Source organism: Hyperolius riggenbachi, chromosome 8 (genome assembly GCF_040937935.1).
Source record: "Hyperolius riggenbachi isolate aHypRig1 chromosome 8, aHypRig1.pri, whole genome shotgun sequence".
Lineage (NCBI taxonomy): Eukaryota > Metazoa > Chordata > Amphibia > Anura > Hyperoliidae > Hyperolius > Hyperolius riggenbachi.
This window is the reverse complement of record NC_090653.1, coordinates 290531551-290546830: the sequence shown is the minus strand read 5'-3', so window position 1 is coordinate 290546830 and position 15280 is coordinate 290531551. Positions and strand designations below refer to the sequence as shown.

Sequence of the window (15280 nt, the reverse complement as noted above, 5' to 3'; positions counted from 1 at the left end):
GGGGGGCCTATGCATAAGACCTCATCAGAGCACACTGCCAGCAAGGAGTACGTCATTGAGCAGGGGCGGGCCTATGCATAAGACCTTTAAGACCTTATCAGCACACTCTGCTGCAGGGAGTATGTCACTGAGTGTGGGGGGGGGGGCTATGCATAAGACCTCATCAGAGCACTCTGCCAGTAAGGAGTACGTCACTGAGCGGGGGCGGGCCTATGCATATGGCCTTGTAAGCACACTCTGCTGCAGGGAGTACGTCACTGAGTGGGGGGCGGGCCTATGCATAAGACCTTGTCAGTGCACTCTGCCTCCCGGGGAGAGAGTGGGGGGGGGGGGGCATGATGGGAGAGAGAGAGAGAGAGAGAGACGGGGGAGAGAGGGACAGGAGAGAAGAGAGAGAGATCCCTCCCACAATGAAATATGAATTAATAATTTCTTATCACAGATACTCTGCAGAGTTCTGGAAGTTCCATCTGCTTATAATCACTCTCCCAGTGAGTCCGGCAATGCTCTGATCTGCTGTCCTGATTCCAGTAGGGTCCACAGAGATCAGAATGAGAAATGAGAGAGAGCGGATGCAGCCAAACAGGCCAGCAAACCAGATGAATCATATGTATAGGAACTATGTTAGCCTCTAAAGCAATACTCATATTCCGGCTCGGTTGCCAGCCAATTGCATGCAGCTTAGAAGTTAGCCCTTGTTTAGCAGTCTAGATAGAGGGAGTGCCGCTGATCAGAGCCTGAAGCTTTGCAGATTCCCATAATTAGAACTTCTGTTTATATCCATCTTATCCGATGCTCAACATGATGCCTATAATGTCAGTTTGTATGTAAATTTAATTCATACTCCATGCAGCTTGGAAGTTAGCAAATCAAAATCAGCAGGGAGAGTATTTGATTGTCTGAACCCAACTGCAAGCTGCATACCGTTTGCATTAAAGAGACTCCGTAACAAAAATTGCATCCTGTTTTTTATCATCCTACAAGTTCCAAAAGCTATTCTAATGTGTTCTGGCTTACTGCAGCACTTTGTACTATCACAGTCTCTGTAATAAATCAATGTATCTTTCCCCTGTCAGACTTGTCAGCCTGTGTCTAGAAGGCTGCCAAGTTCTTCAGTGTTGTGGTTCTGCTATGAACTCCCCCTCCAGGCCCCTCTCTGCACACTGCCTGTGTATTATTTAGATTAGGGCAGCTTCTCTCTTCTCTCTCATCTTTTACAAGCTGGATAAATCGTCCTCATAGCTGGCTGGGCTTTCACATACTGAAGAATTACAGACAAGGGCAAAGCTGTTTGCAGGAAGAAACGAGCAGCCTGAAACTTCAGTGCATGAGAGATGCAGGGGGAAAGAAACCCACAAATGATCTCTTGAGATTCAAAAGGAAGGCTGTATACAGCCTGCTTGTGTATGGATGTATTTTCTATGTGTGAACATGCTGTACATCAACCTACTTCCTGTTTTGGTGGCCATTTTGTTTGTTTATAAACAAACTTTTTAAAACTGTTTTTAACCACTTTTAATGCGGCGGGGAGCGGCGAAATTGTGACAGAGGGTAATAGGAGATGTCCCCTAACGCACTGGTATGTTTACTTTTGTGCGATTTTAACAATACAGATTCTCTTTAAATATGCGTGCAAATCGAGTTATTGTTATCCTGCTGACCATCTCTAGTAGGGATGGACAGAATCATAGAATACCGAATCCGCCAACGTGCCACACAAATACTGCATTATGGGAAAAAAAAAATCACAAAATAATTGTAATGTATTGCACGATTTATGGCACGAATCCGTTTTTAAAAGGCCCCGTTTTATGACACTGTTCTATCAGCGCACCACGGTCAATGTGACGCATCCGTTTGCCACAGCAGAACCAAACGTGCGATCTGAACCAAACGGATTTATTGGTTAACATTGGATCCATTTGCATCCGTTCCGTTATAGTCCACACAACAGTAGGACATTTTTTAGGCCAATATGAACCGGGCCTAAACCTTCCATTTTTTAGCCCAACAATTGTTCCCCGGTCCATCTACCGCAATCGCGTACCATGGGAACAAACGACGGATGTGAACGCGTCGTTGAATGATCGCTGTCATTAACACGGGGTCAATGAGGATCGGAACGAGCGTCCATGACGGTCGTTCAAAGCAAACGATTATCGCGTGTAATCGGCAATCGTTGAACATCACCTAACAAACTTTCTGGTGGGTATGAGCCTTTAACTCTTACGTCTGGTGTAGAAAGATAAGGAAGCCTGATCAGACTTCAGACAAATATGTGACCCCCTCTCCCCTCCTGACCCCTCCCAGCCACCATCCATCTTCCTCTCCTTACACCACTGATTGACAGCCACTCACATGTGGCTCCACGAAAAGAGCTAAAAGCTAAAAATAAGCATGGCACCCACAAGAGACACTAATGCTGACTGTAATCTGCAGCCACCTCTATCCCAGCGTAATGAGGTCATTAGGGATTACAGGGGGGGGGGGGGGGGAGAATTCCCTGCAGTGGGCATTCAGAATTGGTATAAAACCTGATTTGTCTGCACAAGCGTTAAATAACTAAAACAAATCTCTGAAAGCCTTGGGTGTTATGATTGACTGACGTACAGACACACTGTTCGGCTACACTTTGAGCGGCCTGTTCTGGTCTATAGAGAAGGGAGTGGAGGACAGTGAGCAGGGGGTGAGCTAGAGACACCAAGCAATATTATTTTTGTGTAATGATCTCTGCTGCCTCCAGTATGTTCAGTGTGAACTGTTACTCTGTGCCTGTACTGATAGTAAACTAGCTGCATTGTGTACTGATCACTGCTACCTCCAGTATGTACAGTATAAGCGGTTACTCTGTGCCTGTACTAATAGTAACCTAGCTGCAGTGTGTGCTGATCTCTGCTGCCTCCAGTATGTTCAGTGTGAACTGTTACTCTGTGCCTGTACTGATAGTAAACTAGCTGCATTGTGTACTGATCACTGCTACCTCCAGTATGTACAGTATAAGCTGTTACTCTGTTTCTGTACTGATGGTAAACTAGCTGCAGTGTGTGCTGATCTCTGCTACTCCCAGTATGTACAGTGTAAGCTGTTACTCTGTGCCTGTACTGATAGTAAACTAGCTGCAGCGTGTACTGATCTCTGCCCCTCCAGTATGTACAGTATAAGCTGTTACTCTGTGCCTGTACTGATGGTAAACTAGCTGCAGTGTGTGCTGATCTCTGACAGCTACGCACAGTACACTATAAGCTGTTACTCTGTGCCTGTACTGATAGTAAACTAGCTGCGGTGTGTGCTGATCTCTGCTGCCTCCAGTGTGTACAGTATAAGTTGTTACTCTGTGCCTGTACTGATAGTAAACTAGCTGCAGTGTGTGCTGATCTCTGCTACTCCCAGTATGTACAGTATAAGCTGTTACTCTGTGCCTGTACTGATAGTAAACTAGCTGCATCATATACTGATCTCTGCTACCCCCAGTATGTACAGTATAAGCTGTTTCTCTGTGCCTGTACTGGTAGTAAACTAGCTGCAGCGTGTACTGATCTCTGCTACCTCCAGTATGTACAGCATAAGCTGTTACTCATACTCACTACTAACAACACAAGGTCCAGAGACGGAGGGTGGAGCTGCACTGGTAGCAGGGTCAGAGGGGAGAGCTGCAAAAGGCTCACAGACAGTGGGTAGAGATGCAGGGGGTGGAGCTTCACTAAAATTCAGATGCAGGGGGTGGAGCTGCACTGGGCACAGAGACAGAGGGTGGAGCTGCATTAGGCTCACAGACAGTGGGTGGAGCTGCATTAGGCTCACAGACAGAGGGTGGAGCTGGAACCAGCAAAAGAACAGTCTATATTTCCCAAACCTTAAAGACTTTTTGGATGGGGCTGCTGATCGGATTGCTCCCGTTGTGGATTGCATTGGATCCTCCTGTTCAAGCTATGAAAGAGGCAGGACACGGACTCAATCTTGTCAGAAGAATTCAGTCTGCACTGCAGGAAGTAGCCTGGGCTCCTGATTGGTTACATAAAATATGATTTATTTGACATCAGCTAATCGAGGCGCATGTACATAGGCCGTAACAAGCACTGCTCCGGAGCACTGTATGTGTCTAAGACTTTGCCTGGAGTGAGGCTTCAAGCAACATTCATTAAATAACTATATTGAGAACGGCATCCAGATACAGAAGATGGAAGACAGGATGCTGATGTGTCCCGAGGATAGAAATGTAAAACTGGGATGTGAGCAGGGAGGAAAGAATGCTGAATGTGCCGCAAGCATGGAGACCTGTTCCGAAATACAGGTGAGATTTCAAGGGATCCAAGCAGCTTTTTTTCTGCAGCTTGTCCAGGTTTCTAATAGCTGTAGTAGCTGCCCCCCCCCCCCCCCCCTTCCCTCTGCCCTTATTTATCCAGGGGAAGGTGTAAATGTAATCAAGTGTGACTTCTGTAAACTATTTGAAGTACAGTGTCCTATGTCCCCACTCCCCCGCTGATGAAAGCTTTTGTTTGCTCATTGCTACAGCTAATTACAGCAGTCCTTATCTGCCTGCTCTTTCTGGGGATGGCAGGCCACAGGAGTAGGGCAATAAAAGCCTCTAATGCTGGGTACACACAGTACGATTTTCCGCTCGATAGATGGATCCGATAGATGATGTCTGGCATGTCCGAGATTCCTGTTGATCGATTCTGCGATCAATTTTTCATAGACGTGAATGGAAATAGATAAGAAAAACGAGCGGAAGATGAGAGAATCGAATGCGGAATCGAGTGGAAAAAACGATCGGGTGGAAAATCAAGCGGGAAGATCGTACCGTGTGTACCCAGCATTACAAACATTTAAATGTAAAAAGATGAGAGAGAATGGATTTTGTTTAGTAATGAGCCACATTGATAGCACGCATTTTTAATGTGCTATGGAAATGTCCTGGGGTTAAAAATGCTGCCTGGTTCACTTAAAGTGTAGCCGAACCAAAGTTCGGGTACAAAATCCCATACTTACCTCAGAAGCGGGAAGCCTCTCGTGCTTGAAGAGGAACGCGGCCCTGATCAGAATACCGACAAGCCCTTGTCAGTAATCTTTGAAGGACATTGTGGGAAGCCTCATTAGGATCTAGAGCAGGCATGGGCAAACTCGGCCCTCCAGCTGTTACGGAACTACAAGTCCCACAATGCATTTGCCTTTATGAGTAATGACTGTGGCTGTCAGACTCCTGCAATGCATTGTGGGACTTGTAGTTCCTTAACAGCTGGAGGGCCAAGTTTGCTCATGCCTGCTCTAGAGACTTCCCTCCCTTTTGGTAAGTCTTTAACTTGTTGGTAAAAGTCTCCAGTAAGCGCCATCTTCTGACTTGCATGCTCTAAATAATATCTTTGGCTAGGTGTCCAGATGGTCCACCTCACCAAGCGGACCTTAGCGCTAGTTGTAGACAGTCAGATGACAGACGAGAGGTCCGCCCATCGCCCAAAGTCTCCCAAGCATTTTTGTAATGGGACCATTTTTATGACTTCCTTTTGAGGCCCATCACCCTTCTAAGCCGTTTCCCCCAATGACATCACCGAGCTCTGAACTTAAAACACCAGGAAACGTGCCGGAAAATTGATAAGCGATAAAAGGAAGATGATCAAGAAAGAAAATACATGAAACAAGTTGGCAAGAATCCTAGCCTTGAAAAGAGATCTGGCTTAATTTAATAGACACATAACCATACTTGGATTATCAGTAACACATGGGGCAAAGGAGGGGATGGGAGATGTATAGTAAAAAAAAAATGGTTGCTTTAAATTGGCCACACATGTCTTCCTTTCGCAGAAAAGCAACATACTGCTCATCCTGCCAAACCCCAAAACATATGGAAGGTTTGGCGGTTGCTTTGGTGTAATATTTACCCAACAAAGAGTACTCTTAACAAAGGGGTGCCAAAAGCAGTTACACCATGGAACCAAGGTTTGGGCCAGCGTCCATGACCTAATGTCTTGTTCCATCAACTGGGTGGAGTCCATGGAATATGGATGGTGACAAATCTTTCTTTCTAGGCTTTATACAATAAATGACATGGCAGAGGACCAGGAATGTTGTGACTGAAAAGCAGCGACTCTAGTTGGATGTCGAATACGCATAAACCACAATCAGCTCAACCTTCCAGAAGGTCTTCATGCAATGATGGAATAGATCCAACATCGAGGCAATCTGGGACTAAACAGCAAGTAATCTTCAAGGATATCAAAACCAACTCATTGCCAGGCTGGATTTTAACAAAATTAAACTGGTGTGCATGCACAACTTCTTCAGAAGAAAGAAATTGTTGAGTTAAGAAACACGTGTCCAGTTCTTCCAGGTAAAATGTAGCCTTTGTAATAAAAATGTTTTCATTGCCGAGATAAAGATTGAAATTGCTGAAGATTGAGACGAAGATAGAGATTTCTTCAGATGTGAACAAAATACAACAACAAAAAAACAGAAGCAAAAAAAGGAATTGTAGCCATACTAAGAAAATTATGGAAAGGCAATTGAGTAGTGTGAGATCCAGCCATTCCTGTTGGATTATTTGGTTGTGGTGTAATTTCGGAAGGCAAACTTTTAAGATATACGCTGACCATCTTAGAAGTCAAGTGTTTTGTCCAGAGCTGAAACATCTTAGAAGTTTGTTTCCTCTGTCCAGATTTCTAAGGGTTTTTTATGTCCTCACAGTTCAAAACCACATTGGTCAATCAACTGGCCTTTACACGGAGTGGCCAAATTGTAAATGTGTATAAAGCTACTTCAATCCAGTGGTTGTCACCCATTTGGAGCATTTATGGTCGAATTGGGTGACGAAAATCTGTAGTTTGCCCAAATCCTTCCTGACCCCTTCACTATGGGGTTGCTTCCCAGAAACAGCTATCAGAGTATCTCCTGGTCTTTGCAGAACCTCCAGCAGGAGGCCACAAGCTTCTTTCCCAAATTTCTTAACGTTAAGGATATGCAGCCTGTATTTTGTATGATAACCCTTCATTTCTAGGTTCTATGGTAGTAGTAGCTACTACGACTAAGGGCAGATGGTAGGCCCGATACGCGTTAGTTGATCCTGTGATTTTATTGCCTTGTCTGTGGATTTTTTCAAATAAACTTTTCAGCCTTTTTTTACCTCATCCTGCTCTGGTTTGCGGATCCTTCCTTGTACATTTCTTCTGCTATGGCCTGGCTTGCCTGATCCTGCACCGACTGGTATGATGGTTGGGGGTAGAGCGTCATGAACCTTCTTACTGTAGTAGTATGATGCTCAGAGCAATCGTCGCTACCACTAAATGCCATAAAGTGGCTATAAACTGTGGGAATGTCACATTTGTCAGACAATGGACCCCTTTTGTCATTAAGGGGTTTTGCTGAGGAGACCCTGCAAGGGTCAGCTAACCAGGTTGGTGGAGCAAAACCAAAAGGGCAGAGTCTGAAATTTTGAGTACTGAAGGTGGGTTCTGGACTGGAAGGGTCTGGGAGGACCGACCACAGCAATGGATGACTGCTCAGGGTTGCTGGAAACAAAATGTGATGGGGTGAGGGTTTCCAAACTGTAATAACACAGATGTAACTGGCTGCATAGATCTATAGCAAACATGAGTAGTTTAATTCACAAATATACAAGGTTTTTTAACAAGAAGGGATAGGAGTCTGGTAATAGAATTCCCACTAAATTGGTTGCTTTGGTGATTGGTTAGGTATTCTGAGCACATTTTAATGGGCTGAAGTGAATGAATCAAAAGCAAACAAGAAGTTTTAGGTGCAGCTCATATCAAACTTCGAGATATGTGGGCCAACACCTAAAAATCCTTCACCAAAAGAGGGGGACCATCGATAAATGCCGTGCTGGCTCTGGGTGACATGTCAAAGAGTGGAGATAGACTGCAGAGCAGTCCGATAAGGTACTAGATGACTATCACAAGTGGAGAAAGCCGGGGTCACTAACATAATGGCTACACATCAGGAGGATGATCTTTGATGGGGATATCAGGCTGTCAGCAGAGATACAGCTAATGGTGGAAATGACTGATGGCGACTGTTGATGGATTTGGGATCTCTGTACAGTGTTGTGGAATAGGTCTGCACTGTATAAATATTTTATAATATGTATGTCTGTGACTTTGAAGGCAACCAAGGTCAAGTGTGCGGCACATCAGACCCATCTTCCTGAGCCCTGGTCTCCTACTGACACTGCTGTGTTCGGCACTCTTTACAGGGTCGATCAGCCATAGACACATTCCTGGGAAGGTGAAGCAGAGTGAAGTTAAGCGCAATGAGCCCTGAATAGGACTTGCTGCAGGCACAGCAGTCACCATCTCTATGAGGCTCCATGAAGAGGTCACAGCTCTTTGAAATCTGATGCTATCGAGTGAGCCGGCAAAATTCTTCTGGTTAAAAAAAAATGAACTTACACATCATATCCTGAGAGAATTCTCATCTGCAGCCATGATTAGTCAACTGTGAAGGCTTTAAAGGGCAGACAAAGCCAAACTTTATCTGCAGTGGGAATGAGTTTAATATGATCTCCAGATGTTTAACGAGGTTACCAAGACTGATGATGAGCGAGCAAAGTCCTGGTCCTGAGGTAACGCGCAGTCCTAAACTAGAGGTGGTCAAACATTGAATAAATGGGCCACTCTGTCCAGTCCAGAATCCAGATGGAATTAATTTAGGAGCTGGGTAAATCAACAACAATTCATTGGTTTAAAGAATGGGAAACACTTGATGGTTTTCTAGAGATGGTGTATACATTATTTTATAATTATCATGATTCATAAAATGATTGAATTATAATAACTCCTCATTGTGTATGTACTAGAAAATAAATTGAAGAAAAACTAAACATTTAGGAGGCAGTTGAAAGTTTTTAGTAACTTTCACTACTTAACTCCAGGATTTGACCATCCCTGTCCTCAGCGCCCGTATCTTCCTGCCTAGGGGGTCACACTATGTTGAGGCTACCATAAGTTAAGAAGACCAACAGGTTATAATAGGCAGCACACTGGCATTTCAGTAAATACACATAAAATGAAAGAGATCCCGAGATTTGTTCGGACTTTGAAAATTCTGCAGACATATTTGTAGGTGATATTAGGGGTCCTGTGTCATAGTAGATTGCCGAGGTTTAAAAAGATAATGCTGGCTCGTACAAACCTTGAATAACAGAACGAGGGTACATTACTGAACAGAGTTTGGATGCTGGGAGGATCTTATTTTACCATGGGATAAATTCAGGCTGTACTCACCCAAAAATTCATCAGGATATACATCCTCAATCATTACAATTGACACCTTTTCTGGGAAAGACTACCAGCTTTACTAAATTTTTTATAATAACGTTGGCAACTTTTTGCATTTTAGGGGGGGCTTGCTGGTAAAATATTGGCCAGGTGACCACCCAATGAATCATAAGCAACTGGGGGCATTGTGATAAACAAGCAGAATGCTGGATGAAGACTTCCCATTCTCCCAAGCACTGAGAAATAAAACCTATATCTTGGACCAAAAAGCCAAATGCCAGAAACAAAACCAGAGTAACAAAAAAACATTTTCATCCAAGATTTCCACCATATGGCTATACACAAGAGTGAAATTTCTTTTTTAAAAATTATTTAAAATTAGAAATTTAAATATAAGACTCATGCACTCATCAGTTTAAACAACTTTCAAAAACTAAGAAAATTTGGTGAAAAAGTTGCAAACTTTAGTAAAGATCGAGGGTAACTTCATCTGAGTGACTTTTTTTGCTTGCTAGAAGTTGAACAGAAATGCTATAAATAAAATAAGGAGCAATTACGGTAAGTCAATAAACACGTTGACAGATTAATGTGTAGTAAACTTTTGGAACACGCTTCGCCTTACATAATGATGCTACTTCAGACATCCATGAGTATATGTAAGGGGAAGAATTCATAGCATCAGACTTCAATTCATAAATTTTGGCTTTTTCCAACAATGAAGAACTATTGACTAATTTTTACAGGTTTTGGGTCTCTTTGCCGATTGGTAATGAATTAGACTATTATATTATTGCATATTTTCTTTCTAAACTCATCAGTTGCTACTCTAACTTTTGTCAGCTCTTTCCTGACCTTAGTACACTGTCATTTGTGGTGCACCAGCACTGCAGCTGCCATACTCTTGGTAACTACCGTAGTTGCTGTACAGGGAATAAAAGAAAAAAAAAAAAAAAGGATCAGTTCCTGGAATTAAGCCACGAAAAGTCGGATAAGGTCACAGAGGAACCAGTAAGCCTGCAGGACCTGAAACATCTTCACCACAGAGATGTCCTCCTTGGAGCACTCCAGATGCTAGCCAGCTGAAACATGGTTCTTTTTGCTACAGAACTTGTAGCCCTTCACAGGCAGAACATGGATTCATATAGGACAAGTATGGCAGAGAGGAACTTGGGTTAAGAAGAGCTATCATGATTTTGTGTGGTTGGCTTAAAGCAGAACCCAAAAGCCCCCTGCTGAGAGCACTGCAGAGCACTGCAAAGTACAGCATAAAACAAGATATTTCCAGGTCATCGTTTTTTAGCACGTGTCCCAAAAAAAGAAAAAAAAAAGAAAAGGGAGGAAATGACTACCCATTGAAGCACAGTAGGCGGAGTCATGCACAGCATTCCTTTGTACCCCTTGGGCCCAACTGTACATCCAGAACAGCTGGTGTGTTAAGAGGAGCTCCAATCCCAACTTTCCATCCAAATTTTTACAGAGCTAATCAAGCCCGATAGAGGCTGGTTGATTAGCTGCCAGCTGGACAATTAACCAGAAACTAGTAGGCTTAATGGGCTAAGATTCAAGTCAGTGTAAATTTGCATGTAAACTCAGAATTGAAGCTCATCACTACTGGTGTACAGAAGAGATGCGGCCTTCAACATCTGTAGACTCGTGTCTATGCTTGAATGGACTATAATGCCAAGTTCATTAGTGAAGAGTGTGGATAAACATTGATCTGTGGAAGCAGAAGTTCTGGGATTAGTAAAGCTGGGTACACAGCCTACTGAGAAGAGTAGAAAACTTTCTGGTGCACCAACAGAGACCAATACGGCCTCCAGGGAAATCACCCCAAAGTTGCCTCTATCAAGCATGTAGGAGTTGGATTCTAGGACATGTATATTTAAGATGGTATCTGTGCTACATAAACCAGCACTTCTAGATGAAAAATGTGGCCACAAAAGAGATATAAAGGAATGATGTCATTTCCTGGGCGCAATTCCCACCAAGGACACTATATACATGGAGTACTTCAAGTCTTCCCTCTGCTTGTGTGGTCTCCTCCAGCATCACAAAGACACGCTGGTAGGTCTACCTGGCTTTCTCCAATTTGGCCCTACGCTGCGGTGGATTGTGAGACACTTTGATGGACAATTCTGTAATGTGCTACAGAAAATGTGTGTATAGCTCTTCCCACTATCTTTAAAAAAGGGACAATCTCCGCATCTGTTGGATATCTGCTAAAACTGGTGATTTGTAGACCTTCTGTTCTAAGAAGGCAATGCTGTATGTGACGTAATCATTCATGAGAATGACCACAGATGGTCCACAGTCCTAATGTTTGTACAAGTGGGACTCTTTGCAGCCACCCCATTCATAGACACCATTAGCATCATCTCCTCAGCTTTACCCTTGAGATTATTCTTCTTGGCCTTCAGCCAACCGATAGTAGCACCTCCTCATTGCATTGTACAACCTATAACCGACAATGAAGTCAACCATGGACTATAGTTTCGTACGGTATGACATTCAAGTACCTCATCTCTCTATCCTCAGTTCCACAGGTATAACTTAGAAGTGAACAGATTAATATGGAACTCAGAAGTCATCCTGTCTCAACCAGGAATTTTCTAGCAACCAGCTCCACTGACTAGAAAAAGATGGTTACCAGGAGTATTTTTTAAGTAGTCTTAGCTACCTAATTGTTGAAATGTGTCCACCTCTGGGAAACCACCCACAGAGTCAAATTCCCTAGAGAGTATGATGTACATCCACTCTAGTTGTGCACATTACACCCCATCGTGGCACCACCCATGCACTTTCAGCTCTTGAACAAGATGTTTTCCATCATCCTACGAACTTCAAAGCACGACAAAGTTTCAAGCATAAGGGAACATCTGTTGAACCCTTTTTCTTTTTAGAAAAAAAAATTGCAAGTTTGGTGCAAAGACCAATGATGTCCATTACCCTACAGCAATCATTAATTTGTTTAAGGGCACAGTTCCCATATTGCATCATCACTACTGATATCATCTGAAGAGAATCTGTATTCGGATACAGATGGCAACTTTAGAACCCCCAAAAATTAAGCAGTAATTTGGGAACCGTCACACTGTAGGAGGGATACTAGCTGTGAAGACAAGGGACATGTTGCAGTGATCATTGCAAACATCCAAACCTGAGTAGAATTATTAAGAAAAAATTAGGAACCCTTCGGTGCACAATTAGATTTCAGCACGGTGTGTTTGATGGACTCTGCAAATGATTTCGGCAATATGAATGCATTATATTAGTGTTCAACGAGATCACCACTTCACGCCTCTTCACCACATATCCTCAATAATATCCCCTATACAGCCAATATAAACTGGTAAATATTTCCAGAGGCCGCTAAAATATCACTATCGCCATGAAAAACGGATGTGCCCACAGAGGGACTAAATCGCAATCCCGTACTGTACAGAACACAGCTGTACACATCAGCATTGTGCAGCAGAGACAATAAGACACTGCTGCGGATAATTCCACCATCAGCCTATAGGTGGAGCAGTCTGCTAGTCTCACAGGAGAAGTTAACAAGAAAAAAGTATTCTTTTTTGTTGTAAAGTTTTGTAAGTTGGCTGCAGACAATGTAAGATTACATGACTGTTAGGGGGGAAGAATAGAAGAATAGAGGAGGTAGACCCCAGGGAGAGCTGCAGGGAGACCTACTGAATGGGTGCAGCATAGCAAACAAACCTCTTTCTAAATGCTTTGCCCTTAAATGGGCCTCCTATCACATGAAATCCAACAGAACATAAACTGCTGAACTCTTCTGCATGGCAAGAGAAGGTTGGCAGCCTTGGACCTTTTGATTGCGGAAACACACAGAGGCAGGTCGGTGCCCAAAGTCACAGGAGGGGTCTCAGTAAGAAGGCTCCTTACCTGCATGGCACTGTGAACATATGACGCTAAGTGCTACAAGAAGGGACAGGTCTCTCCTCCAACTCCTTCGTTTCCACCTTGTATGAGTATCCATGTTCATCACCTCCTTGGCTGTGGGGGGGCCAACGCTTTTGGGTTCAGCTTAAATCTTGGAATGACAAAAAGTTGCAAAAGAAAAAAAAAAAGGGCAGGAACCCTTCAGAGAAATTGCAAATGTTTTTTTTCGTTATAAAGCCATTGGTGGGGTGAGTCTGTGTACTCTGGGGGAGTTCAGCTGCAGTGGCGTGCCTTCCAAAATCCCCTGTTCCTGAACCCTCTTCCTCCAACCCCTCTTCTCTGGTCTGGTCCTACTGGGGTTGTCTTGAGTACTGATGCCCCCTTGTCATTCCAAATAGAGAGAGTGAAAAAAACCTTTTTTAGGCAGATGCAAGAACTGTCAGTCCTAAGCCAAGGCAGCAAATCAGGAGAAGCAGAGAGACTCAGGGAACAGCCTCCTTCCACTGGGATCAGGAAAAAGGGGGGGAGAGAGGGAGGGTGGGGAGGGGGTGGAGGGAGGGAGGAAAGTTTGTAGAAAGAGAGAGAAAGAAAAAAAAAAAGTTTGGAAAGAAAGTGTGGGACAGGAACATGTAACATGCGAAGGACGCAGAGGGTTAAATGAACCGCATTCCAAAAATCTTCCCCCTTTTCTTTTTTTGTGTGTCTCAGGCAGGGAAGCGATTTTCAGTGCACAGATTTTTGCTGTCCCGGGACAGAGAGACAATTCCAGGGAATGCAAACAGAGGCTATGAAGCTGCAGCCTATTCTCAGCCTGGGAAGGTTTGCTTAAACAGCTGTCACTGCAGGGGAGAGAGTGACACTTGGGATTGTAAAGAGGTTTAGCAGCAGCTCGGTTTCAGGTTGGATGTCCTCTGATCCAGCGTAGGGTCCACGCCTGGTAATCGGAGGCCGATCGCTTGCGCTCCAGAGAACAAGCACTAGGCTCAGGGGGTACTAGAAATCGCTGAAGTCAAATCATTATTATTAGTAAACATTCATAAAGAGCTATAAAGGGTTGCAGCACTGTGGCATAGCACTCTCGCCTTGCAGCGCTGGGTCCCCGGTTCCTATCCCAGTTAGGACACTATCTGCATGGACGCTTAAAAATGAAGATAGGAAACCGAGAGCCCAATATAGTATAGTATTTAAAGTGAACCAGAGGTGAAGCACCCTCATGAATTTTACCATATATATTTCAGTGGGAACATTAGAGAAAACCCCTACCCTGCTCTCTGTTTCATTTTTAACTGTTCAGCCTGTTTCTAATCATCCCTGATAAAATCCCCGACTGAGCATTCAGTCTGGCTTTGCTCAGGAATCATCATAGCCGAGTCATTATAGCAGAGCCAGAAGGGGGCAGGCTTGGGCTTGAAAAGACATCAGAGAAGACAGACTCAGCTATAATGATTCCTGAGCAAAGCCAGACTGAATGCTCAGTTGGGGATTTTATCAGGGCTGATAACAAGCGGGTTGAGCAGTGAAGGATGAAACAGAGAGCAGGGTAGGTGTTTTCTCTAATGTGGTACAGTGTAGAGCAATGGAAAACACTTGGCACTCAGACCCAGTCCGTATACATGGGGGGCAAGCTCTGCACTTGCTTGTTATTCATTGAATACTTCCCCTTTTCCCAACACTCAAACAAATGGCATATAGCTGAAGCTCCGGACGTGCACCGGCTTCAAGTTCTGTGAACAACAGTCTAACAGTATGTGTACAAGGAGGCAGACCGGCCATCAGTCCCTTTAAGTTTCTTTAATGCAGCATCTTGCCAACAAACATTGCAGTGATACATTCGCATAAAGTCACAAATGGATGGATCAAACCTGCATTGATGAGAGTGTTCGGGGAGTGCAGGGTGCGGGTGACCAGAGGTAGATGGACGGCACTACAGCCGTTTCGCGCCCAGCTGGCACTTGCTCACGTGCTTGTGTTCTTCTGCGTTGATAAGAGTGTTCGGGGAGTGCGGGGTGCGGGTGACCAGAGGTAGATGGACGGCACTACAGCCGTTTCGCACCCAGCTGGCACTTGATCACGTGCTTGTGTCCTTCTGCGTTGATAAGAGTGTTCGGGGAGTGCGGGGTGCGGGTGACCAGAGGTAGATGGACGGCACTACAGCC

At 44.2% G+C, this 15280-nt stretch overlaps 1 protein-coding gene across 2 annotated transcripts in view; it reads right to left on the bottom strand.

Annotated features, from left to right (window-relative positions):
- COL5A1 (collagen type V alpha 1 chain) overlaps positions 1-13565 on the bottom strand; it is a 468893-nt gene extending 455328 nt beyond the window's left edge. Inside the window, exon 1 of one of the 2 annotated variants that reach the window (XM_068249145.1) lies at positions 13128-13565. In XM_068249145.1, coding sequence (XP_068105246.1) covers positions 13128-13227 — 100 coding nt within the window. In that variant the 5' untranslated portion in view covers positions 13228-13565. The remainder of the gene's footprint in view (positions 1-13127) is intronic. The other variant, XM_068249144.1, reaches the window with a different exon arrangement.
- Positions 13566-15280: the final 1715 nt, after the last annotated feature.